The 26,021-nt window shown below is 36.6% G+C and overlaps 2 protein-coding genes across 5 annotated transcripts in view; one reads left to right on the top strand and one right to left on the bottom strand.

Moving 5' to 3' along the window:
- Positions 1–15,262, bottom strand: part of YTHDC1 (YTH N6-methyladenosine RNA binding protein C1) — a 32,963-nt gene extending 17,701 nt beyond the window's left edge. For all 4 annotated transcript variants that reach the window (XM_054566813.1, XM_054566815.1, XM_054566814.1 and 1 more), the window contains exons 1-4: positions 14,893–15,262; positions 5,503–5,604; positions 4,800–5,128; positions 4,250–4,676 (exon numbers count right to left, since the gene is read on the bottom strand). In XM_054566813.1, coding sequence (XP_054422788.1) covers positions 4,250–4,676; positions 4,800–5,128; positions 5,503–5,604; positions 14,893–14,920 — 886 coding nt within the window. In that variant the 5' untranslated portion in view covers positions 14,921–15,262. The remainder of the gene's footprint in view (positions 1–4,249; positions 4,677–4,799; positions 5,129–5,502; positions 5,605–14,892) is intronic.
- The window catches only part of LOC129065518 (transmembrane protease serine 11E-like), a 119,117-nt gene continuing 108,303 nt past the window's right edge, over positions 15,208–26,021 (top strand). Inside the window, exon 1 of the mRNA XM_054566749.1 lies at positions 15,208–15,305. Coding sequence (XP_054422724.1) covers positions 15,208–15,305 — 98 coding nt within the window. The remainder of the gene's footprint in view (positions 15,306–26,021) is intronic.

Raw genomic sequence — 26,021 nt, 5'->3', positions numbered from 1 at the left:
ATCATGTTTTTTACATTAATACCTAAGTATTAATCATTACTAATCTCTCTGCTGCTTACTCCATTACCTCAGAATGAGGTGTTCCATGTCAAACACACTGTTCAAAAACTAAGGCTATTTTGTTTCTCCCACCAATTCCAATCAAATAAAAACACATGCCCATAATTGTGAGCTCTTTATCCTATAAAGGCGTCTCGAAAAGTGTTCGAGGGGGAAACTGCAAAAAAAAATCCCAACTTTTTCTTCAATAAAATTTACTTATCTATTAATAGATCTATTAATATGAAACTGCAAAAAAAAAATCCCAACTTTTTCTTCAATAAAATTTACTTATCTATTAATAGATCTATTTAGAGGGGTGGTTAAGGCAACTTGGCCAGTGTCCTACAGTTTCTGTGTAGTAGAACCTAGTTTCAAATCCCTTCCATGTATCAGGCTCCACTGTTTTAGGTCCTCTTTTTTTTTTAAAGTATACTATGAGTCTTCATAGCAATTCCAACTCATTCTTAGATGTCTAATGAACTCCAGACCCAAAGCTATTGAACTGTTTAAAAAAACAAACTATAGTAAAATAAATGACTCTCTTCTGGTGGCCGTTGCTTGTTTTGATGTCTTCCAGTCTTCTTGATCATTTCCTTCCTAAGTTACTGTTCTTATCAAATTCAATTTAAAATTTATTCCTAAAATCTGAATGACTTCCTGTTTATTTCTATTAAAAAGGTGCATTACCTGTCACATATGAAAACTACTTCAGGCTTCATTTGGAACTTAGTAAGCATGTAAATGAGGACCTAGGATGGAACAAGGTTCTCCTGTCTCTATCTACTGGTATTTTAATTATACCATTATAAGCTTCTTTTCAGCTAGGAAATAAGAATGAATATGAAAGGAGAAAATGTATTTTAATACATAAAAAAACAAAGCTGAAACATAATCATCAATGATTTTGCATACAATTTCCTCTTACAGAATGACTCTGCAGAGTTAACTATTTTAAAAGCTTTAAATAAATTATCTCCCTTCATCCTCCTAACAAGCTCGTAAGATACAGAATGCCATTATTCTCATTTACAGAAAAAAAACATCTATTTAGAGGGGTGGTTAAGGCAACTTGGCCAGTGTCCTACAGTTTCTGTGTAGTAGAACCTAGTTTCAAATGCACGACCCGTAACTTGAGAAGTACAAACCCTGAGCTCTGTTCTTAATGAGCTAATGAAAGTTATTTTACTACTATTCTTGAAAGGGAATTCTAGGTCTAAGATGGAAAACTCCACGGACATCCTAAGTTCCTTTTCTTTCAGTTGAAGCATCTTCTCCTCTGTAACTGACTAATAAATGCTTCTCCAAATAGATGCAAAATGAAGCTTGTAAATGACACTTAATTTTCCTAACTTGGAGCTGAAAGGGAGAACAAAGAAGCACATAACTGAACAATTACAAAGCTAAGAGCATTTAAAGCTAGCAACTATGTGGGCAAAATGATTACTTCAAGTAACCAGTGATATTTTGAGAAATGCATTTATTTCCAGGCTTGCTGGCTTTGAATAATGAATGATACATAACTTTGCGGACTGACTGAAACTTTTAGGATAAAGTACTGAGAACCTCACCCAAATAAGATGAGAAACTGGCGCTGTGTCAAAATCTACATCTCTTTCTAAAGCATTTCTTTCATTCACCGACTACACTTTCACTATATATATGTGCCAGGCACACAGTATGCACCAGATTCATTGAATAAATATGACATTCATATAAAAGAGATTTAAAAATATATAATCTTGTTAAAATTTTTCGTTCCAAAATCCTAGCATATTTCTTTTAATTTTTCCTCGAATATTTAGGAGTCTATTACAAATTGATCACTAAGGGTGATATAGCTCTTGCTATTATTTAAAAATACTTTATAAGGGTCAAATATATGGTGATGGGAGGAGCCTAGCCTTTGGGTGGTGAATACACAGATGCTGTATTATAAAGTTGTACACCTGAAACACCTACAATGTTATGAATCAATGCTACTCAACTAATTTAATTCTTTTTAAAAGATCTTATTTATTTTTAGAGGGAGGGGAAGAGAGGAAGGAAAAAAGGGAGAGATATAGCAACTGCTTACCTCTCCCATACCCCTGACTGGGGACCTGGTCACAACCCAGGTGTGCCCTGACCAGGAATCAAACTAGCAACTTTTTGGTTCACAGGCCAGCATTCAAATCCACTGAGCCACACTAGCCAGGGCTCAATAAACTTAATTTTTTTAAAAAAACCTTATGGTTCAAAGCAATAAAAGATCTTCACAAAGATAATGCAGAAAAAAATAATAAAAGCACAAATACATCCGGTCCAACTGTTTTTATCTAATGTTAAATCCACCATTACTATGAGAAACCTGCAAGCATTTTGCATCTTTTTTGCATAAATAATTCCACTGCTCTTAAATTTATGATCTCCTCTCCCACCTATTTTTCTCAGGTAAAAGAACAATGAAAACCATATAACAAACAAACCTTCAACAACCACAAAAGTGTGTCACTACTGAAAATCTTGAGAAAAAATAAACTAAATCTAAAAAAATTTGGCACAGAAACCAAAGTGTAATCCCTTGTATTTAAAAGCTGACATCTCCTAATGAAGGAGCCCCAAATCCACCTCATTATTTCTTTTACACATTATAAAGAGAAACTACCTCATGATAAAAACACTAAACACATACTAATTTCTAAAACATCTTCCACATAAGGGATCTTTGAGTGAAAATCTGTAAGATTTCATTTATTAAGGAAAATAAACAGTTCCAGGTATCTCTTTTAAAACAAATATTTATCTTCTATTAACAGTTTTGAAATCAAGATTTTACAAAACAGTTGGATACCATTCAATGTAAAGTATCTTACCTACAAAAATACAAAGTATCATTAAGTACCTTGCTACAGTATCAGCATCATTTCTAAGCTTGTTAAAAAAGCAGATTTCAGGTCCTTCCCAATTAAGTAAGTCTGTCTCGTATGACTTAAACAAGACAAACATTTAAGTCTAAGAAAGAGTTTCTACCATGGTGATCAAGAAGACTCCTATCATAAAATGTTTAACCCTAGGGTTGTTATACACATTTTCCACAATAAATGAACATTCATTCATATTGCCGATGCAATTTTTGTTCTCTATCCATTATTATAAATTATAAAAGATATACCCCACCAGTTTTCAAAACTTCCAAACTTAAAACTCTAAGCAGCAAAAAGTTGAAAGCACTTCAGCTGTCAATCACTAGAAAGTAGGTGGCCATTTGCTCTATCATCTACATTCTAACAAGAATATGGTTTACTAACAATGTACCACTAAAATGATAAAATTTGTAATAATGAATATGTAACTATCCTATATATCAAAAGAATAGTATTTTTCTTGGATTCCAATGTTTAGTACTTTTTGCTTAAGTAGCAGATCTGGCTGCATCTTTACGTAAGACAGCTGTGAGAGTATAATCATTATATAGTGGGTAAAGGTCTTTAAAAACCCTGACTTTTCCTTGCTGTACTCTCTGAATTTCTCCCCCAAAAGAAGCCCCTCAGCCTAGTGACTTCAACCACCTAAAGTGCCTACAACTCCTGGATCAAATAGTGATAAAGTGGTGGGGCATGTAGTAATAAAGGAATGACCCAAGATGGTTCTCACCCAACCTCCCCACAAGAATTTTGTACAGTCTTGTTTTACATTCTATACCATTATACCCAGCCTTCTGGAGATCCTGCACCAGTCAGTCAACACAGAGATGAAGAACTGAAAGAAAAGGTTGTGCTCCCAAAAGAAAGAAAGAGTTGTTTCAATATCTACTGCCACATAATGAAAATCTAGAGGCATTTAACACGGAAATATTCTAGTAACTAGTGCACAGGTGCCATATACTTCAAGCACATCAGTGTTTAAAAAATGTTGTTGCTAACATTAAAAACCCAAGAATTCCTAACATTAAGACCTGAAACACATCTCCCTATAGAAAAAAAGTGAACTTATGTTAATTTATAATACAATACATTCAAGCTGGTAAATGTCTTTACAAAGGTATGTAAATCTTATTCAAATGTATTTACAATACACTTATAGGTTATTAAAAAAAATATATCACAAGGCAGTCCTATTCACCTCCTCCATCTCCTCAAAAATATTCTAATTCAATTTAAACATGTTCAAGAATAAAACTCATCAGGTCAAAAAAAATTTTTAAAGAGCTTTTGCATATAAATAGTACCTGATCCATCCGTGCCTGAACCAGATCTGACAGACCCATCTGTGAAGGAAACGGATTCAGAATCAGAGTCGCTAGCTTCACTTCGAGTGTCATAATCATTTCCCTCTTCCTTCTGATCTCTCTCATCCTGTTCATATTCTTCTTCCTCCTCCTCTTCCTCTTCCTCCTCCTCCTCCTCTTCCTCCTCCTCCTCCTCCTCCTCTCCATCTTCATCTACTTCTTCATCTTCCTCTGCATCTTCTTCTACCTCTTCATCTTCCTCCACATCCTCCACCCCTTCCTCCTCATTCTCAGTGTTGTTGCCTTGCTCATCGGAAGAACCACTGCTGCCAGTCTCACGGTCAGAACCATACTCTTCAGAGTTCACCTCTTCCTTAGAAGACTGGCTGGATCTGCTTGCACGTCTATCCACTTCAAGCCCAATTCTCTGATGTTTAAAGAAAAAGGGAATCAGCAGTCATGTAACAGAAAAGGTCAGAGTGAATAAATAGTTCTAAAGCCTCAGAAAAAAAATTGCTTTCTGTTTTATAGCTGCAATAATATTTACTACCTCAGCACCATCTGGCGTAGGAGATTTGGCCCTCCTTTCAGGATCCCTTTTCCGGAGGCAAGCTTTTTCCGGTTGACTCTTATAAGGTTCCCTGGAGGCACTGCTTGATAACCGAATCTTCCGGTCAGCTTCTAGACGCTTGTTTCTCTCGGATCTTTGATATTCCTCATTTTTATATTCTGTGACTGATTTTCCCTTTGTACTAACTATTCTTTTGTTATTGCTAACTGATGAGCTCAGTGGCTTAGAAATCAACTGTCTTGAATGAACAGAGGGCTTTTGTCGTTTGATGTCAGTAGATTCCATTCGGTCACTTTTTCTTTTTGATCCTTAAAAACACAATTTAAAATAACATATAAAAGTGTTTGGGTATTCCATTTATTTCACCAAAGATTAATAGATATTATATATCAGAGAGGAGAAAAACCTCATTTATTTAAAATCTCTTCTGAAATAATTTTATTCCAAAGTTAATCAGAAAGAAAATACAACTTTCAAAACTTTGAATGATCTCATCTATTTGAGATGTTTTACACATTTGTAAAAAAAAAAAATTACTCTTACTTGTGGAATTAGGTACCACTGTTTATGATTGTGCTTTTGGTATTAATGCCTCAAGAAACAAATACAAAAGCAAAATTATTTTCTTATAAAATTAAATCTCTGTCTACAGTTATTTTAACAAAAATAACAGAAATCTTACCCTTTTTCTCGTTTTTATCTTGTTCACTCTCTGGATTATACAGTTCATCATCTTGTTCTGGTACTTCAGTCAAAATATCATCTAAAACATTAAGTTCTCCATCTGAAAGCAAGAAAATTAAGGAAAGTCATTATCATTAAGGCTACAGAAGTATGAGAACATAACCCTAAAAAGAAGTATGAATATTTCAGGATGAAGACAAAAGAGTAATTCCTATAAAATCATACAAAGTTAAAGATGATATAGAACCCTGCTCTACAAAGCCAGGAGTATACATCACACAAGGTATGAAAGGATATACAAACAAGGACACCAAGGGTGACGTTAGAACTTCAATATTGTATCTCACATCATTTAATTTCTAAGTGTTTTAACTGCTTAAAATGTGTACAATTAGTATGGAAATACATGTGTAAAACTTAGAAATGTACATTTACTAAGGATTGTGTACTCCTCGCAAGATACTTATTGACTTCCAAGAGAAAAGCTGGCAGACTCTAGCACAATCTAGTTAATCAAAGTTACCATCATCAACAGTGGGTCAAATCTACATCACGGACCTCCAGCACTGAGCATAGAACAATTCTGTGACATTCCTATGAAAAAATGCAAAATTTGAACCTATACAAGAGGAAACATCAAACAAACTCAAATTAAGGAACATCAAATGTCAATGCCATATGTGATTAAAGTGACCATGACTAACTGAATACAGCACTTGATCTGAAACATAATTGGGAAAATTAATAAAACTCTAAACATGGTCTATAGATTATAGTCATATCAAGGCCAAATTTCCTGATTTTTTTAGTATGTACATTATATCTATATTAAGTAAAAGTTGATCTCAATTTTTAGGAAATACATACCAAAGTATTAGGGGCAAAGAAGCATTATGTCTGCAACTGACTAACAAATGACTCAGGAAAAAAGTGTGTTTGCATGCTATGCACACATATACACTGAGAGAGAAAATGTGTTCGAGAGAGAGAATACAAATTAGAAAGACAAATGTGGTAAAATATTAACATTTGTGGAATATGGCTGAAAAGTAAATTATCTGTACTATTCTTATTGCTATTCTGTTTGAAATAAAGTCAAAAGAAAGTTAAAAGAAAAAATTACTGATGTGCTATACAATCAAATACATTTGAAGCTGCTGGTACGGACCACAGAAGTGTAACTTGTTCAGACAAGGAAACTACTGCTGTAACTGACATGCTGTGCAATGATCACAACAACTTAAGAATTCAGTTTTGTCACCGCATTCTCACCCTCATGCTCTCCAATAGACAAAGTAAATCTTAGAAACACATGCAAACATTTACCACTTTAAACTGATTTTTTTTTTAAATAATGGACTAAATCTAATAGTAAAAGTTTTCAACACTAAGTATTCCAGTATCAAAAATAGTTTTACAAATACAAGATGTGGCAAAGAGAAGTATAAAGTCATGAAACTTATGAGATACGACGATTGTATTTATGGCTCCAGCCAAAAAGCAAGCCCCCTCAAAGTATAGCAAGGGTTATTAACCTGGGTTCTATAAGCAGGCTAGATGGGATTCAAATTTCCCAGAAGGATGATAGAAATCAGTGACTGAAGAAAACACAGTTAACGTAGGTGTGATAAAAAGGAAAGCAAGTTTAGATAGGATACAGAGGAAGTTAACACATACCATCTCCTCTGTATTTGGAGTTAGACACAGTTGCTATTTAAGAACATCTGAAAATCATGTATAGCACAGCAATTGATTTCTGTGGTGATAAAATGTTAATCTGTACTTTACCATTTATAAAGAATATATACTATATGGATTTTTAAATTTTTGTTTACTTATTCTTTTAACCAAAAAGACTTCTCTCACCTTCTGGATTTAACATTTTTGCTAAGGAGGACATTCTCTCAAGATCTGAATGGTGGCAAACAAAATTTTAGACTTTATATTATAAATAAAAGAAAACCAAATAATTTGATAGAAGAAAGTCCAAGTTTTGCAGATATTTACTATTTCTTGGGTAAAAATTCTCTAGTCAGAAAAAGAAATAGTGGGTCCCAACAGATTCTGACAGAATACATAAAAACAAAAAGAAAAAATTTAAAACTATCACAACAAAGTAATCATGTAAATACAGTGCTATTTCTTTTCATGAAATTATTAGTTCTTAATTAGAAATATCAACTCAAAAGTAAGGACCTTCATATGAAATTATACACTTTCTATGTGTTAAATTACAGAATTAAAGAACTATGCAGTTGCATTTAAATCAACCTAAATGTCAGACATGCCTAAATCATGATTTTCCGATTATTAAAAAGTGAATTTTTGTTTTAAAAAGCTGTAACAAGTAAGTAAAATTCGGAGATTAGTTTTAAAAAGCATCTATAAATTCTTAAAATAAATACTAACCAATGCTTATGCTTTTAACACTTTATAACTTTCACATGTATCATATATTCATATCATAAAAATACATAAAGTATGTTTTATCCATTCCTCTGCAGATATACAAAATTACTTATGTAGAAATAGATATGAATCTAAAGTTTTGGCTTTCTAAACTAGGGCTAAATTAAATGGAGAACATGAAAAACACCTTTAAACGATGTACAAGGAAACAACAAAATGTCTATTAAAAGGTAGTGTGCACTACATTAATTTCAAATTAGTGTATCAGAATGCTCTGTATTACCAACATTACAGTATCTTAAATGTACTTTTAAGATCACCCATAGCATCCTCACTTAGTGGTCCACACATTTATATTTGTATTATAATCCATGATTTCAATAAGTTAACTGTGGTTTTATTACAATATTGGCAAACTAACACTTGCAGAACAAGTTCAGCACAGGACTTGTCTTTGACCCCTAAGAAAAGAAAGGTTTTTGCATTTTTAAGGTGTTTAAAAAAAAAAGCAAAGAAAAACATGACAAAGACTGTATATGGCCCACGTAAAGCCTAAAATACAATTTACTATCTGGCTCTTTAACAAAAAGTTTGCCAGCCCTGATATAGACGACAGCATTTTAAGTTATTTTTCTCCATCACTGAAACTACTTTTTTACTGAAATACAACAGAAAGGAGAAAGATGTGAATTTGAAGAAACAAAATCCAGGTTACTATTTAAGAGCTAGATATCCTTTGGAAAATTCCAGTCTAAGCTCCAGTTTCTTCACCTCTGGTAAGAGGCATTTAGAATAAAAATATCAGTGTTTGAAAAAGGAAATAGGGAGGGCAATTATCTGAATAACCTGATGAGTTTCTCAACCTGTAAGCCTTTTCCTATCACACTATCAGATTCTAGTAAACCTTATCTTCCACAAACCTTTTGTTAATGACTAGGGGACGTGATATACAAAATCTGATCCAAAACACAAAACAAAATTCTTTCGGTAAGACAAATATATACATGTTCTGATTACCTACTGTTGTGTAATATCCCACCCCAAAACTTGGTGTTTAAGATTTTATTTATTTTTAGACAGAGGGGAAGGGAGGAAGAGAGGGAAATATCGATGTGCGAGAAACATCACTGTCACCCCAAAACTTGGCGATTTTTTTTAAGACTTTACTCATTTATTTTTAGAGAGAGGGAAAGGGAGGAAGAGAAACATCAATGTGAAAGAGCAACATCAATGAGTTGGCTCCTTCCTATACACGCCCTGACCAGTAATCGAACCTGCAACATTTTTGGTTCATGGGACGTCACTCTAATAAACTGAGCCACATCAGTCAGGGCACAACTTGGTGCTTTAGAACAATACAATCATTTATTATTGCTTATGGTTCTGAAGCTCAACCTAGGTGGGTCTCTCATATAGCTGAAGTTAGACAGTATCCAGGGCCAGAAATCATCTGAAGGCTTGCGCATTCATTCACATTTCTGGCTGGCACCTAGGATGGGAAGACTCAAAAACAGTTGAGGCTTCTCGTGCATTTCTTTCTGTGTTCACTCTCCACCATGGCAGCTCCAGGGTAGGCAGACCTCTTACCTGCTGATTTAGGACTCTAAAGATATACAGATTCCAACAGAAAAAGGGCCAGGTAAAGGCTCAGCAACATTACCACAGTATTTTATTCAGAGGCAATCACAAAAGTCTACACAAGATCTAACAGAGGAAACAGACCTAAGACTCCGCCTATTGTTGGGAGAGATGTCAAGTACTTGGTATTCTGTAGATGTTTTCAAAACTACCATATACTTTCTTTTGTTTAAACCTAATGATTTTAATTGTAAATATAAGGTGTACATTTTAAAACCCCCAAAAGGTGAGAGAGTTTATTGTACTGAGTTACAAAGCTAACTTAAGCGGGTTCCTCTGACCCCTTCTTTCCTTAGCTAGAAAATGTACACTTACTCTATATTTTAATTCATTTTTTCAATTTAGAATCAATTAGTCATGAAAAAAATAAAAAGTTATTTTAGTATTTTCAGAAGCTACAGCTATTAGAGACCAATCATCAGTGGCATACCCCTTTGGGAAAACAAACAAACAAACAAACAGACAGTAATGTCCACAAGTTCTCTATGGTGACTTGAAATTACTTTAGTAAATGTTTAAAATATGTTTTAAAATTTAACATTATTGTGTATAGAAATATGTATATTAAATTACTTCATAGTAGTTAGAAGCAACCCAACCTAAAAATATTAAAGTAAATGAACAAAGGAAAGCAAATGCCAGGTTAAGGAAAGTTCTAGGAACATACAATTCATGTACTATGAAAATAACTCTAATGCATTATTTCTATGATAAAGCACTTCATAGTATGTTATTTCTGTTCCTGTTTTTGGTAAGTCTACATAAAGAACTCTACAGAGTTTTTTGAAAGTCATTTTAAAACCTCAAAAATTAAGATGCCACAACAAAATGAATTTTTTTCATGTCAGTCAAATGTATTAGCTCAGATGAAACACAAAATGCTTCATTAAACAGTGTATTTCCATGTATGGCTAAAATTCAAGTCCATCCAAAACTTATACACTAATAAACTGTTAGATGAATCTAGCTCTTGGACACTTCATTTTTGACAACTAAAGATTTAACATAAAAATCCAAACCTTGTATTTTTAAAGAACTACTTGATAATTAGGGGCCCCGAGTCTCCCTGAAAAGAGCCAGCTGGAGCAGTCCTAGTAGTCTTCCTTTAAGACCCAGAGAAGGTAATATATGTGAAGGTCTGGCAGGAGAAAACATGGGATTATGCCTGGCAAATCAGTTTATTTTCTAATATTGCCTGGACATGGAACATGCTTGCTCTTTTATTTATTTTTTAATGTGTACTCACCATCACCTATTATATTAAACAAGTACTTTATCTGCCTGACCCTAAAATGCATATAAGCCTGAAATTCCCAAGTAACACTGATGTTAAATAACTGTCAATCAATTGAAGGTTCAGTTCAATAAACACTGAGGCACAGGGGACACACCAAACTCCATTTTCGTAGATATGGTACTTTGTGAAAGAGTAGAAATACTAAAGGGGGTAACTGTACTCAATTCCCATGGATTAACTGCCTTGACAGAATATTGTCAGATTCTTCTAGATTTTCAAGAGAATTCCCAGGTACAGATTTTTATTTGTAATTGCCTGACTTTTAAATGTTGCCTCAGTTACACAAAAACAAAACAGGCTGCTGCTAGCTTGAGCCCTCTATGAAGTGTAGTCATCTGTGAACCTTTTGCTTTCCCAATATACAATGTATATGGACTTCATTTAATGCTCACTGGTGCAAGCTAAGATAGCAAGATCCCAGTTATCACAAACTATTAGCAAACTGAGTTTTTACATACAGGTATAGATTCAGGGGTACAAGAGACAAAAGTAAGGAAATAAAAAGAATCACTATTTTTAGAGCCTGCTCAAAAACTGTCAAGATGTTAGCAGTAACAAGGCTTGTGTTTTGTCACTTGACTGGGGAATTTTGGTTTGAGATAAACATGGGAACTTAGAAAGTCCGCCTTTCAAAGTAGTTAACCTTTATAAGGTTATGTACGCAACAACTCCAAAATGAAGCCCCAGAACTAAAATGACTGAAATCTCACAATCCTGAATCCAAATGTAGTATTCATTTAACTTTAACCTTGCAATTCTTGGCCCAGTAAGGCCACAAACTCCAGGGATATTAGTGTAGAAAATTAACGTTTAGCTGAGACACAGTCTTTTTTTTTTTAATTCTTCTTTTTTCAACCCCAGAAACTTCTAGGTCAAGAGACACAAAATACTATTTATTTCAGGGGCCAGTATCAGACTCAGACCAAGAGTATTTAAATAAACAAAACTGGCAGGTAAATATACATTGTGTTTTCCAATCAGTACCAGAGTACATTATACTTTTTATTTTAATTTATTTAACATAGTTTTACTGGGGTATGGCAATGAAACAAGGTTTCCTGGAACCTCCTTTTCTGTTACATTTTACTTTAGACAGTTTCTTAGTTACTTTTTTGTCATTCAAAACTGTCAACCCTTTAAATGAAGTGTAGATATTTGGATTTCCCATCCCATCCATATTTCTTTTCTCTCAAAAACACATACAACTGAAGTCTAAGAACACTTAATTTTTTATGGTACTTTTATTATGGGTAAAACAAATGCATTAGAATACCTAATACATACTCCACACTTTACAGAGCCCTAACTAAAGTGGACCAAGAATAAAGTCAATCTTATTCTAAGGACAGACTATAGGGAGGGCTACAGTATGTATATACATATGTGTGTGTGTGTATAACTGCCTGTACCTATTTATATACTTGCCTGCATTAGTGTGTGTGGACATATATAATTCAAACTCTGAAACTCTTGGCTTTCATCATCAATAGCAAATGTCACATAACTACTCAGTTATTAATGAACTCCAACTGTAATGATTTACAACAACACAATTACTGTACACTAGGAACCCAGTGAACAAGACTTACACCTCCTGGCCCTCATGGAGCTTCCAGTTTGGTAATGCAGAAAACACATTTCTCATGGAAGGGGTAACTCATTATCCACATTAAACTTTATAACTATTCTTTGGAGAAAACTTTATAGAAGCTTAAAATATAAAATAAATAAGGTATTTATAATCTAAAAGACATGTACTTCCTCATACAGAAACACGACATTTAGTATCAGTTATCACCATCAACATTGCAACTTCTTTTCGAATCTACTTTTTGGACAAATAATCAAAGGAACTGGCAATCTGACCAGTTATATAGGCTTTAGCTGCTAAGTATGGTTATTACAGAAGCATTATAGAACTTGATGTCCCTTTATTACACAGCTGATGTGAAAAACCCAATAATCAAAGGACTCTATGTTCAAAACTCTTTTAACTGTTCTGTTATGAAAGCATTTAGAAGGAACCTAAGGTTTGTGACATGTCTAAGATTCTCACAAAGCTTATTTTTATAATTTTCCAATGTTGCATATAATATAACTGATGATAGTAAGTACTCAACTTCCCACTGCTTCTTGATCAATTATGAGAAGAAAAAGTCAAGTAGTGATTCTAATTCTAGCTATTACTCTGCGTGAAAATGGTCCAGTAAGTTAAGACACTCTGGGCCTCAGTTTTCTTATTTGCAAAATGGGTTATTGTAGAAATCTTCCCATTTCTATACTAAGCAAATTCTGGTAGGTTTGTACTTGCTAGCTTTCTCAATAAACACAAGATAATCTTAATCTAAACTATAAAGATAAGCACGTGTATCAAAACTTTTAAAACAGGTAAAATCAATTATGGAAATTAAATTCTATAAAAACTTCAAAAATGTGAGGCCTTTCAAAAGTTGGACAATTTATCCTACATACTCCTACCAGGTGGCATTTCTGCTTCCCAATTATAATTACAAAGTTTATGTATTTGGATTGCATTTTTATCAGTAACTCCATTTCTAAAACAAAAATACTTAAAACATCACCAACTTGTCTTCCTCAATCTACACTACTGAATCTACTCTATTACTGACCTGCAACTATGTTTCAAGAGAATGAATTCTTGAGTACTGAGTTCTACTCATTTTGCCTTTGATTCATCTCACACATAACTGCAATCCACTCCCATATAATCAAATGCTGACTGGATTACTGATTAAAATCATTTGGTTTAATAACCTACTTTACTATTCATTAAAAGTAGTTTCCTTTATTCACTAACACCATGCAATTCTACATTCACATTCCCTCCGGATTTCTCAAAAGTAGGGATGGAGATTTCTTAGGATTCATTTAGGGAACAAAAATTAAACTACTATATCCTAATCATTCAACTGTGTTAGAACAGGAGCAGTAATTAAAACATATTCCCACCCACCGCAGTTCCCAAGCTTGTTCCTATCCTGGGGCACCATTAAGACTCCTCTCTCTGAAAAAGAAGAGTAGAGGCCCAATGCAACCAGACTCTAGAGCCCAAATAACAAATCCCCACCCCAATTAACTAGGCACACAGAAGGGTAGATCTGTGTGAAATACGGGACAACAGCTGTGCCATGTTTTTTTTTTATCAACTATAACCTTTCCAAAACCAAAGCGGTAAGAATGTTTGGGTTGGAAAAGAACTTAAGTCGGCATTTATTGATCCAGGATCTACATTAACATCTTAGGGCCTGGGGGGGGGGGGGTCGGTACTTCCAAAGACATGGCATTCCATTCCGACATCACCAGTTCTTCCTATATTTCACTGTGATTTTATCCCTCCAACTCTCTATAAATTACACTCATTTGTTCCTGGTTGAACCCTCTGAGACATCAGCACTATGTATTTTTATCAGAATAGTGGCCAAAAATTTTTGTCAGGCCTAAGTCACATAATTATCTTTTCAAACATCGCCTATTTTCCAAAATAAGTGTTCTAAGATCCGAACTGATGATTTTTACGACTTGCCTATTTAATAGGAACAGCCAGGAGAAATTCCTTGTACATTATTTCTCGAGATTAATAATCCACCTACCTATACCACTTTCTAAACATGTTCATTACTAGACTACCATCTTTGATCGTGGCATTAAGGGTTTTCGAAATTTAGCCTAACAGAAAAGGCTGTTCTGCATTCTATGGGCATAATCCTACAAGGAAATAAACCTAAGGGCCTGGAACTCAGAAAAGGCCTTATCTTAGCCCCGCCCAGGACAGCTCAACGGAAAGTGAAGAGGGGAATTGGGATCAAAGAAAAACCCTAGGCCAAATGAAGTGTTAGATCACATGGAGATCCAGAACGAAAGGGCAGGCCCGTTCTCTTCCAGTGCGAGCAAGTGTCTCGGTGGGGGCACCCGCCCCGCGCGGGGCAGCCTAACTCCCCAACCCCCACCCTGCAACGGAGAACCACCACTCCACCGACCCACTCCCGAGCCCCGCCTCCGCCCGTCACCTTTATCCGCACTAACCTTTCTCCTCCCGACTGTCGGCCGCCATTGCTCCTCTCCTGTTGCCGCTGCCGCCGCCTCGACGCGACTCGCGCGTGGGCCGCAGCCGCGGCCGCAGTAGCACAGGAACGTCCGTCAGTCCGTCCGCCGGGCTGCGTGCTTAAGCACCTTTGCCTCTACGACTCGCCTTTCTCGACTCACCGTTTTTCTCCTCGCTTTTCCCCCTTCTCCCTTTTCCCCTTTCCTCCTTGCACTCCAGCCTCCGAAGGCTTAGGCCCAGTCTTCCCGTTGGGGCTTAGGGACGGGAGGGGGATAAGTGGGAGGGAAGGGAAACAGATGGCGACAGCGGGCGGCGCTAAAATGGAGCCTGCTTCCTGCATGAAACAATCCCACTCCCAAAATGCTCTGCGCTGTTTACGCTTCGTTCCTCCCTGGTAACGTCACAGTGCGGAGAGGGGCGGGGAAGCGAAACGGGCAGAGAACGTGAAATAACGTCGGCAAGTCGTCCCGCCCCTGCAGCCTGATAGTTCCTAGATTAAGTCTTTTTGGTGATGAAGGCGCTGGAGAGTTTTATCTGCTGTGTGCTGCGCTGAATACCCTTTTGTTGCTCAGTTCTCCAACCTGAACCGCCCACAGGCGGCCCTTCTAGCTCCAGGACAAATATATTTCCTATTGCTCCGCAGGACTCCTCGTTTTCAGTTCTGGAAATCGGAGACTTACACAGAACAAGTCTGGGCTGGTCCCTTTCCTTTGCTGCCGCCACTTTCTACTCTGTATACCTGGAGTACTTTCTTAGCTGGTGTCCCCGGCTTGCTACCAAAGGCAGCCCTGGATGCAGTCAGCTCACTTGTTACAAAAACCTACTGGTTTTGTTTTTAATTGGGAAGGGAAGTATACCACGTGTTAATATTGCATTTTAGTCTACATAATAAATTTGATTTTAGAATATTGAGCCCTGGCCGAGTAGCTCAGTAAGAGCAGCGTCCCAATAAACCAAGGTTGGGGGTTTGATCCCTGATCAGGGCACATATAAGCAGCAACCAATGAATGCATAAATAAGCGGAACAACAAAAAAATTATCAAGGCTCAGGGGTACACAGTTGATTGAAGCCTAGTGAGAAATTGAAACTACAGAAGTGGCCAAAAATTTCTAAGCTATATAATATGGCAAGATATGCAAAGGAACTTTAAGTTCATTGTCCAAAGAAGTGAGAATGTAACTCTGTTACCTTGCTCCATAACTGTGTTTACAAAGGAAAGACGACTTGAAGGCAAAAAAAAAAAAAAAATGAAACTGCTATGTGAAAACAATAAATGGTACGTTCAGAGAAAGACAGAGTCTAGACTACCTTGGTCCTTTATGGCCTTTGTAATAAGTTGAGATCAATTGAAGGCCTTGGGAAGATTTTTAAGGGGTGCAAAAACAAGAATGGAGACTTGTTCGAAGCGGTCTGGTGGATTTTCAGGAAAAAGAAGGAAAAACAATTCAGTAGATACTGGGTTGGCCAAAAAGTCCATATGTTTTTTTCTGTAAAAGACACATTTTTCATTTTCACCAATAACTTTATTGATTTGGATATATTGAGCATGCCGCTATCTCCTCGTGGTGTAATGTTGATTGTTCTCAGTGTCTCCATTTGATCACTCTCAGCTTCAACTACTCTACCTGACTGTGGAGCATCATCCAGTGACAAATCTCTGGCATTAAACCACAAACAACTTTTGACATGTCCAGTCAGTCACAACACCTTCCCATACTCTGCACAAATCTTTTTCTGAGTTTCAGTTGCATTTTTACCTTTCATAAAATAATAAAGCATAATATGCTGAAGATGTTGCAAATTTACTTCCATCTTCTATGTTAAAATAGCTACACAAAAATTCACCAATTTTAATAAGTTTTTAAAAATGCATGCTGTAGGACAGCTGTCACAATACAATATAACCAATGTTTCTAATGGAGTTAAAGACAAGTACCATCTTATGAAAAAAAAAAAAACAAAACGAACTCTTTGGCCAACTCGATGTAAAACCCAGCTACATATTGGATACTTATGAATCAGAGGTTAACAGGACAGTACTTCTGCCTTTAAGAAATTTTTAGTATAATATAGAGATGTTAACAGGAAATTACTGTGTAAGAATAACAGCTAAAAATTGCATATTCTTATGTGTGCATTTGACCTACACAATATGATTTCGTCATCCAAAAACCTAATTAAATTATATTACTAGCTCTATTTTATGTAAAGGGAAATTAAACACAAAATATTGGGAGTGCAAGTACCATGATTCAAATGCAGGACATTTGGCTCCAGCCAACCAGCCCACTAGACAATACACACTGCCTCATATAGAGTAAGCTCAGGATGTAACGAACCCTTAGGGGTGTGTCACTCAGACTGGGGAGGGGGTACAGAATGCAGCAATGGTCAAGAAAAGCTTTCTGGAGAAGGGAAAAATAAAGCCTAGTTGAGAACTAAAAGATTACTAGTTTAGATGAAGGGGAGACAAGACAAGGGCGATGAGCAGGATCATTTTTATGGTCAAAACAAGGGGAGTGGTTGTAGGTGGCAGATCTGCCCATGGTTCAATTCAGGTTGCTATTCAATGGTTATGTAAGAAAAGGCAGAATCAATAAAACTGTTCTGTAATGTTCTTCATTGTTAATTCAGTCAACTAATATTTACCAAATTCCTATTCAGTCTCAAATCCCAAATACTGTTATAGGCACTGGAGTACTTCTATATATAATAGGATTGGAGTTCTTTCCACTTGGGCATAAGTAAACAAAATAAAAATCATGACGAATTTTATGAAAAAGACAATAGGCTAATATGACAAGGCAAGGAGGGAGGTGTGCTTTTAATGTAGAAAAACTAGTAAAGGCTCTGTGAGGAGGTGAGGTTGAGACTGACACCAAGAAAAAGGTAGAGGTAAGAGTCTTTCAGGCAGAGAACAGTCTATAAAGGCTCTGTGGAAGAAAGAGATCTTGGTGTGGTCAAGGAACCACATGAGCTGGAGCCCAGATCATGAGTTAGAGGGCAAAAGCCTGAGATAATATTTGAGGAACAGCCCACATCTTTAGAGTGAGGAACTAACTAAGACCCAGGCTAAAGCAAAAGCAATACAAGATCTGCAGAGAGACAGGATTTCAAAGTTAAGCCCACTGGAGGGTGGGAATGGAAAACATCTTGGGCTTTCCACAGTTCTACACCTGTAAAATGTAAAAGCAAGTATATACAAGTTGAAAGTGATCAGCATTCCTCACAGAAGAAAACAAAATCTCAAGACTCTGAAACATATTTTCACAATATTCAATATTAATTAGGCCAGGGCCAGGTAGTATAGCCACGTTCCAAACTGGTTTTCGCTAACGTCAAGGCTTTCCTTGAACTAGCAGTGTTGTGTGCTCTTATTGAAATTTAATGCCTTTGATGAGCTCATGACCTTTTCAAAGAGTCTTGGCCTTCACCACCCCTCTCCATTGCCTTACCTGTGGTGAATGTTACTAATTGAAGTATATATCTATCAAATGTGTGGATTCAGAGAAAAAAAATAGGTAGTTGGATTCCGTTGCTCTGTAAAGGTTACTTAGAGTAAGGAACAAAGGAAACACAGTCCAGAGTCTTAGAGAATATCATTGTAGGAAAGGCAAATGTACAGTATAAACCTAGAACATCTTGTCATACAAGAAAGAAGTAATCAAAAAATGTGAACTAAATGACTCAGAAGAGTTGCTAACTAAAATGTCTTCCATTGGACACATATGAGATATTTGGAGCTTCTGTAAAGGTAAAACTGCATTACACTGAACTATATCGAATATGTTTTGTTCCATGAATTTATAATAGTTAAAAAAATTTTTTCAGCACCCTTTGAATGATGCTAGGGAACAGTTCATCATTTTGAAAACTGGTAAACAAAAATAAATTATGATTTACCTTGTCTTTCAAATTAGAACTGTATCTTAGGGTTAACAAGCAAGTAGTTGATGAAGGGAAGTTTCTCTTTATGAAAGTATTCCAGCTAATACATGGCCAGGGCAAGGCAACGACAGAACCAGGACATCATCATTTTATATCCACTAACTAAGTAAACAGGTCAAAACAATGGTTATTAATTGCTGCCAATTAATATAACAAAAAGACAACCAGATGTTATATGCCTCCTGATAGAAGGACATAACACTATCTATAAAGAAATCTTGCCCCAAAATTAAACCTGGATTTCATCAAGACTTTTATCAGTGGTTCTCAAGAGAGGGTAATTCTGTCCTCAGAGCACATTTAGAAATATTTGGAGAAAATAATGGTTGCCACAACCCAATACAACTAGCATGTATTGTGTCAAAGTCAGGAATGCTATTAAACGTACCACAAGAAAGCCCTTGTCTCAATTACAAAGAATCATCCATCTCAAATGCCAATGGCGTTCATGCTGAGAAATCATGTTCTGGGGCACAGGCAAAGCACATGTGAATATGTTGAAAAATGACACACAACTATCATTAGCAAAATCCACACAATAGGAAACTATGGAACAAACAAGCAGGTGTCTTTAAAAATAAATTGCAATGTATGTCATTAAACCGTAAAAATCATAGAAGAAATCATATGTAGTAAAGTCTCAAACATTTCTTGTAGCAATATTTTTGCACATGTCTCCTAGGGCAAGGGAAACAAAAAAATAAATAAACAAATGGGACTACATCAAACTAAAAAGCTTCTGCACAGCTAAAGAAACCATCAACAAAATGAAAAGGGAATCCTCTATATAGAGGAATATATTTGCCAATGACACAGCTGATAAGGGGTTAATATCCAATATTTATAAAAAATTTATACAGCTGAACACCAGGAAGACAAACAGTGCAATTTAAAAATGGACAAAGGATCAGAAGAGACACTTCTCCAAAAAGAACATACAGATGGTCAACAGACATGAAAAAATGTTCAACATCACTAATCATCAGAGAGATGCAAATTAAAACCACAATGAGATATCATCTCACACCTGTCAGAATGGCTGTCATCAATAAATCAATGAACAACAAGGGCTGGTTAGGACGTGAAGAAAAGGGAACCCTAGTGCACTGTTAGTGGGAATGTAGACTGGTACAGCCACTGGGAAAAACATTATGGAGTTTCCCCCCAAAATTAAAAACAGAACTGCCTTATAACCCAGTAATCCTACCTCTGAGGATATATCCTAAGAATCCCAACACACCAATTTGAAAAAATATATGTACCTCTATGTTTATTGAAGCAATATTTACAATAGCCAAGCTCTGGAAACAGCCCAAGTGCCCATCAGTAGATGAGTGGCTAAAAGAGCTGTGGTGCAGTCCCGGCCGGTGTGGCTCAGTAGATGGAGTGTAGTCTCTTGAATCAAAAGATTGCAGATTTGATCTCATGTCATATACCTAGGTTGCGTGTTTGGTCTCCAGTCAGAATACATGTGAGAGGCAACAAATTGATATTTCTCTCTCATATCAATGTTTGTCTTTCACATTAATTTTTCTCCCTTTTTCTCCCCCTTCCCCTCTCTCTACAATCAATGAGCATGTCCTCAGGTGAGGATCAGCTACACTGAAAGAGAAAGAAACCAGCAGAGACAAGAGGGAAGGAGGGAAGGGGGCGGGGAAAAGGAAGGGAAGGGGAAAGTCAAGGAACATATAGCAAGGACTCAGGGACAAAACCAAAGGGGAAGAGCTGAGGGAGGAAGGGAGGGAGGGAACAGGGGAAAGTGTTGGGGGGTAGGCAGAGACAAATGTATTTGAAAAAATAAATTAATTAATTTTTTAAAAAAGCTGTGGTCAACTTACACAATGGAATCCTTCACAACCATAAAAATGAAGGAAATCTCACCTTTTATGACAGCATGGATGGTCTAGGGATTATTATACAGGTGAAATAAGCCAATCAGAGAAACCAAATACCATATGATCTCACTTACATGTGGAATCTAATGAACAAAATAAACTTACAAACAAAATAGAAACAAAGGCATGGTCACAGGGAACAGGCTGACAGCTGTCAGAGGTAAGGGGGATGGAAGACTTAATGAAAGAAGGTGAGAGGATTAGCCAAAGAACATATATGCCTGACCCATACACACAAACAACAGTGTGGTGATAGCCAGAGGGGAGGGGGTACGGGGCTGTGTAGAGGTGGGCAAGGGGGGATGGGGACATATATAATAGTGTCAACAATAAAAATAAAGAAAAAATAAATAAATAAATTGCAAGAAAGGAAAGAAAGCTGGAGGAGTAAATAATCTATATATTAAAGTAGATTTATGAGAAATGAGAAATACAAAAAAATATAAACAAATTACAGTACATGGATCCTGTGGGTTGAATTGTGTCCCACACAATGTGCTGTAAACCTAACTTGCAGTTCCTCAGAATTCACTTTTATTTGGATATAGAGTCATTTCAGATGTAACTAAGATAACTGTAATATTGAAGTAGGGTAGACCCTTAATCCAATACAATTAGTGTTCTTACAAGGGAGAAGGGAGGTAGAGAGGCACACAGGAAAGTACAGTCAAGTGACAATGGAGGCAGAGATTAAAGTGGTGCAGCCAAGGAACACAAAAGACTGCCAGCAAAAACCAAAAGCTAAACAAGGGAAGGAGGATTCTTCCCTACAGGTTTCAGAAGGAACATGGTACTGTTGACACCTTGATTTCAGACTCTCTCCTTTAGAACTGTAAAGCAATAAATGTCTGTTGTTTTAAGCACCCAGTTTCTTGTACTTTGTTACAGAAGCCCTTCAAAACTAATACTATGAACTTTATTTGGATACCAATATGTATATATGAATGTGCACACATACATACCCATACACATATACACATCAGCAAGCCTTGATTACTGAGCGAATGTCTGATGAAAACAGGATAGTAAGAGACTAGGAGAATTCCTTGGCAAGTAGAACAGGGAAACTGAGACAGATTGCTGAACAAACTGGCCAAACTATACAGCCAGAGAAGGAAGATAACCTCCTTAGAAATAGTATTTAGGCCTCAGTAATATTTTAGCTCTGGGCCCAGAAAAGCAGCAAAATCAGGTGAGCCACACCAGGACCAACTGCAATGACTAATGACCCTCTGCTCTGGCACTGAACAATCAGTGGAGACCACCACCCTGAAAGAGCACACTTGGAAAACTGATGAATGTTCTGCTGAAACTCTGTCCTGAGACCTCCCCTAAGATTCCCACCTGCAAGAGAGAGATAAAAGCCTCCAGACAAAGGACCCTGCCCACAGGCTCTCCTTCTCAGGAGCAGCCAGAGCCACTTCCTTATCTCTCTTCTCCCATAGGCAAAAATCTCCTAAATTCTAACGGTCTCCATGAGACTTTCAACTAGGGGAGAAATGGGCAGCAGCAGGTTGTTCCAGGCTAATCCGCTGAACCTTTCTACAGGGCCCCCTTCTTCTCTGACTTCCCAGTGAGCTAAGGCAGCCCAGCCTAGTCTTTCCTCTTGCTGCTTCTACGCTAAACTCATTCTTTTTATACTGTATCCAGCTTTAATAAACGTACCCTCAGAAGTCGCCTGGACTCATGTCGCTAAATTGTTTCTACACGAGGTCAAGAAGCCACGCACAACCTCCTCGCCCTAGACAGATATACTCAGGACCAGGCCCTTGTCAGGTAACAGGATAACTTTGAAGGAACTGCTGTTAATTTTTTTAGTTGTAATATTATGTTTTTAAAAAAGAATGTATATAATTACATAATAGTAAAATATTAGCAGATGAAATGATATGAAATCTGGGATTTGCTTCTAAATCAACCGATAGAGGGCAGGAGGATATATTTAATATATAACCATATATTTAATATAAATTTAATATATAATCCTAACTTTAAATCTTTGTTATTAAAATAAGGTTATGTTTTTTAAAAAAAGCACAACTGTTTAAAAAAATGTGGTTTTCCTTTTAGTTACGTTGATAAAAAAGGAAACTTGTCAGAGTTATAAAGGATTGAACTTTAGATTTGTTGAACATTGTTTTATTCAAGTAAATGATTGCATAGTAATAAAGAATAAAGGCTTTGGCCCTGGCTGGTGTGGCTCAGTAGACTGAGTGCTGGCCTATGAAACAAAGAGTAGCTGGTTCAATTCCCAGTCATGGCACATGTCTAGGTTGTGGGCCAGGTCCCCGGTTGGGGGGCGTGCAAGAGGCAACCACACATTGCTGTTTCTCTCCCTCTCTTTCTCCCTCCCTTCCCACTCTCTAAAAATAAATGAAATCTTAAAAGAAAAGAAAAGAATAAAGGCTTTGCAGTCACAATGAACCAGTACAAATTCCACTCACTAGCATGAGGCCTTCGAGAAATTAACCTCTAATCTATAGTGTCTTTATAAATGAGCATTTAGAAGTTATTTTCAAAGGGTTGATGTAATGTGTAAAAGGGTTAGAAAAGGCAGTTAAATGTTCAATAAACTGGAGTTATTGGCACTATTTATCTTATCTTATTTCATTTTTTAAATCCTCACCCAAAGATATGTTTACTGATTTTAGAGAGCGAAGAGGGGCGAGAGAGAGAGAGAGAGAGAGAGAGAGAGAGAGAGAGAGAGAGAGAGAGAGAGAGAACATTGTTTTGTTGCCTCCTATACATAGGGCCCCGACCAGAGTTTGAACCCGCAACCTAGATATGTGCCCTGACCAGTAATCGAACCTGCAACATTTTTTGGTCAAGGACAAAGCTCCAACCAACTTAGCCACCAGGCCAGGACTCTACTGTTACTTTTATTATTTCTGTAGTTCAGGTAAGGTGGATTGTCCTACCAATTATCATCAGTGAACTTAAAAGCAGATGGAGTACTAAACGACTCCAAATACTTAGTTTGGTTATGGATGCAGATAATTTCCTGAGTAATGATGGTTAAACTAATAACCAAAAATTCTTTTCAGGCCTCAAGGACTATCACAGTATTGTTTTAAAATACAATACAACTTCAGAAGGGGGAAGTTCCTATTAAACCGATGGTAATGAATTGTGAGTTGAGATGAAAAGAATTTAGGTAACAATGAAAAGTGCCCAGTGGTATTCATGTGAAAGATCTGATCAGATCACTGCGGGAGGAGTAGAGGGAGGTCTGAGGAGGAGGTTGCCTGAGGCAATGGTGAACTGCCAAGGACAGGTTGGCTGAGAAGCTGAAGGCATTCAGAGTGCACGCAAATAAAAAGAGGGCTGGCTCTCTGAATCTCAGGCTCTTCGCTCCCTCACTGGCTGTCTCTTCCTCCAGGACATCTGGGTGATCTTGCTGCAGCTGCCTGCATTTCCCAACGGACGGTATTTTTGATGGGAAGGAACTGCGGGTGCAGCTTAGGATCAGGCTGTGCTGGCAGAGGCTGGCAGGGTTATTCTTCGTTGAGTGTTCTAGAGGGGATGACCTCTGAAGCAGAAGCCTGACATTCTCCCAAAATTATGTAGCTTTTGCATCTTAGCTGTTCTAGTTTGTAATGCTCTACCTGGGGGAAATGCTAGGAGAACTCAGGTGTTAGAGACTTTAGCCTTAATTGATAGGCTTAAGTGACTAATGCATATGGAAAGCTGTTATTCCAAAATTGAGAAGCTTATGAATAAAGACTTCTTTCCTTTATCAACAAACATTTGCCTCTTGAATTTTGCCTAGAGGGTGGTGGCGGCAGCAGAACCCGGCTTGCTGTTTGATAACAATTGTGCAGAGTAGAGCCATAAAAAGATTACCAGATTTCAGCTATTATTAGGTCGACAGCAGAGCAGATATACTAGAGGACAAAACAAAGCTAGGGAAAGGACAATGGTAGGGAACTTTGGAGATCTACCCCTTTTAAGGAGAGACCGCATCAATACCTCATAATACCCCCAATATCCATCTGAGACACCAAAAAGGCCACAGCACAAGTATAAAGACATTGGCCTAAGGTAAAGTTTAATCATGACCTACTCTAAGACTAAAACCAACACCCAGCAAGATTCACAAAATAAAATTTGAAGGTTGAGTCTTGCATGTTAAGGTTAAGAAACAACTTGGGCTCACCACAGATCTGTACCTATTAAGCATAAACATCCAATCGACACAAGTTCAAGGTGATCAACCTTCATATAACTGTAGGCCTGATCAACACCTGGCTCAATTTCATGAGCTAGAGCTGCCTCACTGGGTGGTTTTGAAATTTCTGACAAGTAGAAACTGTGAGAGATAATAAATACCTATTTTTTTTTAAGCCATTAAACTTTGGGGGTGTTTTGTTACACAGCAATAGATAACTAATACAAAATGTCATATATAAAAATCAATTGTATGTCTAAATACAGCAACAAAGAGTTGGAAAATAAAAATTTAAAACATAGTAGTATTAAAAACAAACACTTTGGAATACTTAAAACTGCAAAACAATATTGAGAGAGATCAAAGAAGACCTACATAATGAAGAGATACTCGTCATGTATTGAGGACACAATATTGATGTCAGTTCTTGCTAAACTGATCTACAGATTCAAAGCAACTCCAACTAAAATCACACAGTAGGCTTTATCACAGAAATTGATAACGTAAATTGAAATTTATGGAGAAATGGAAAGGACCTGGGATAGCCAAACCAATTTTGGGAAAGAAGAACAATTTTGGAGGACTAACTCTACCTGATTTCAAGACTTATAAAGCTATAGTAAACATGACAGTGTGGTACTTAGTAATGTAAGACAAATAGATAAATCAATAAAGTATTTCATTCCCAGGCATGAAATACAACATTAATTGCATAAATAATTTGTGTTATATTCATATACAGTTATGCAACACAGCATTAAAAATGAACTAGAACCTCCTGTATCAACATGGTTAGATTTAGAAAATATAATGTTATGTGAAAAAGGAGCAGAACTGAGAAGGAATACAAAGAGGACTTCACTTTTCATCAGATATGCTTTATTTATTTAAAAACAAAAAAGACCTGAAACACATGGCCAAGTAATAAAATTAGAGTACATAAAAATTACATTAGTGTTTTGGGCGTTTTTAGAATATTTTATTTTTTACTTGTGCATGAAGGATACTAAGTTTAAAATAGAACTCATTATTGCATAATGCACTTGTGTCTAAAATAGTTGGTCAAACAAAATGAACACGCAAAACAGAGGCAGACTC

The sequence above is a fragment of the Pteronotus mesoamericanus genome, unplaced genomic scaffold, assembly GCF_021234165.1.
Source record: "Pteronotus mesoamericanus isolate MK-2021 breed Mesoamerican mustached bat unplaced genomic scaffold, CSHL_Meso_final contig_180, whole genome shotgun sequence".
Classification (NCBI taxonomy): domain Eukaryota; kingdom Metazoa; phylum Chordata; class Mammalia; order Chiroptera; family Mormoopidae; genus Pteronotus; species Pteronotus mesoamericanus.
This window is presented reverse-complemented; position numbering and strand designations above follow the sequence as displayed.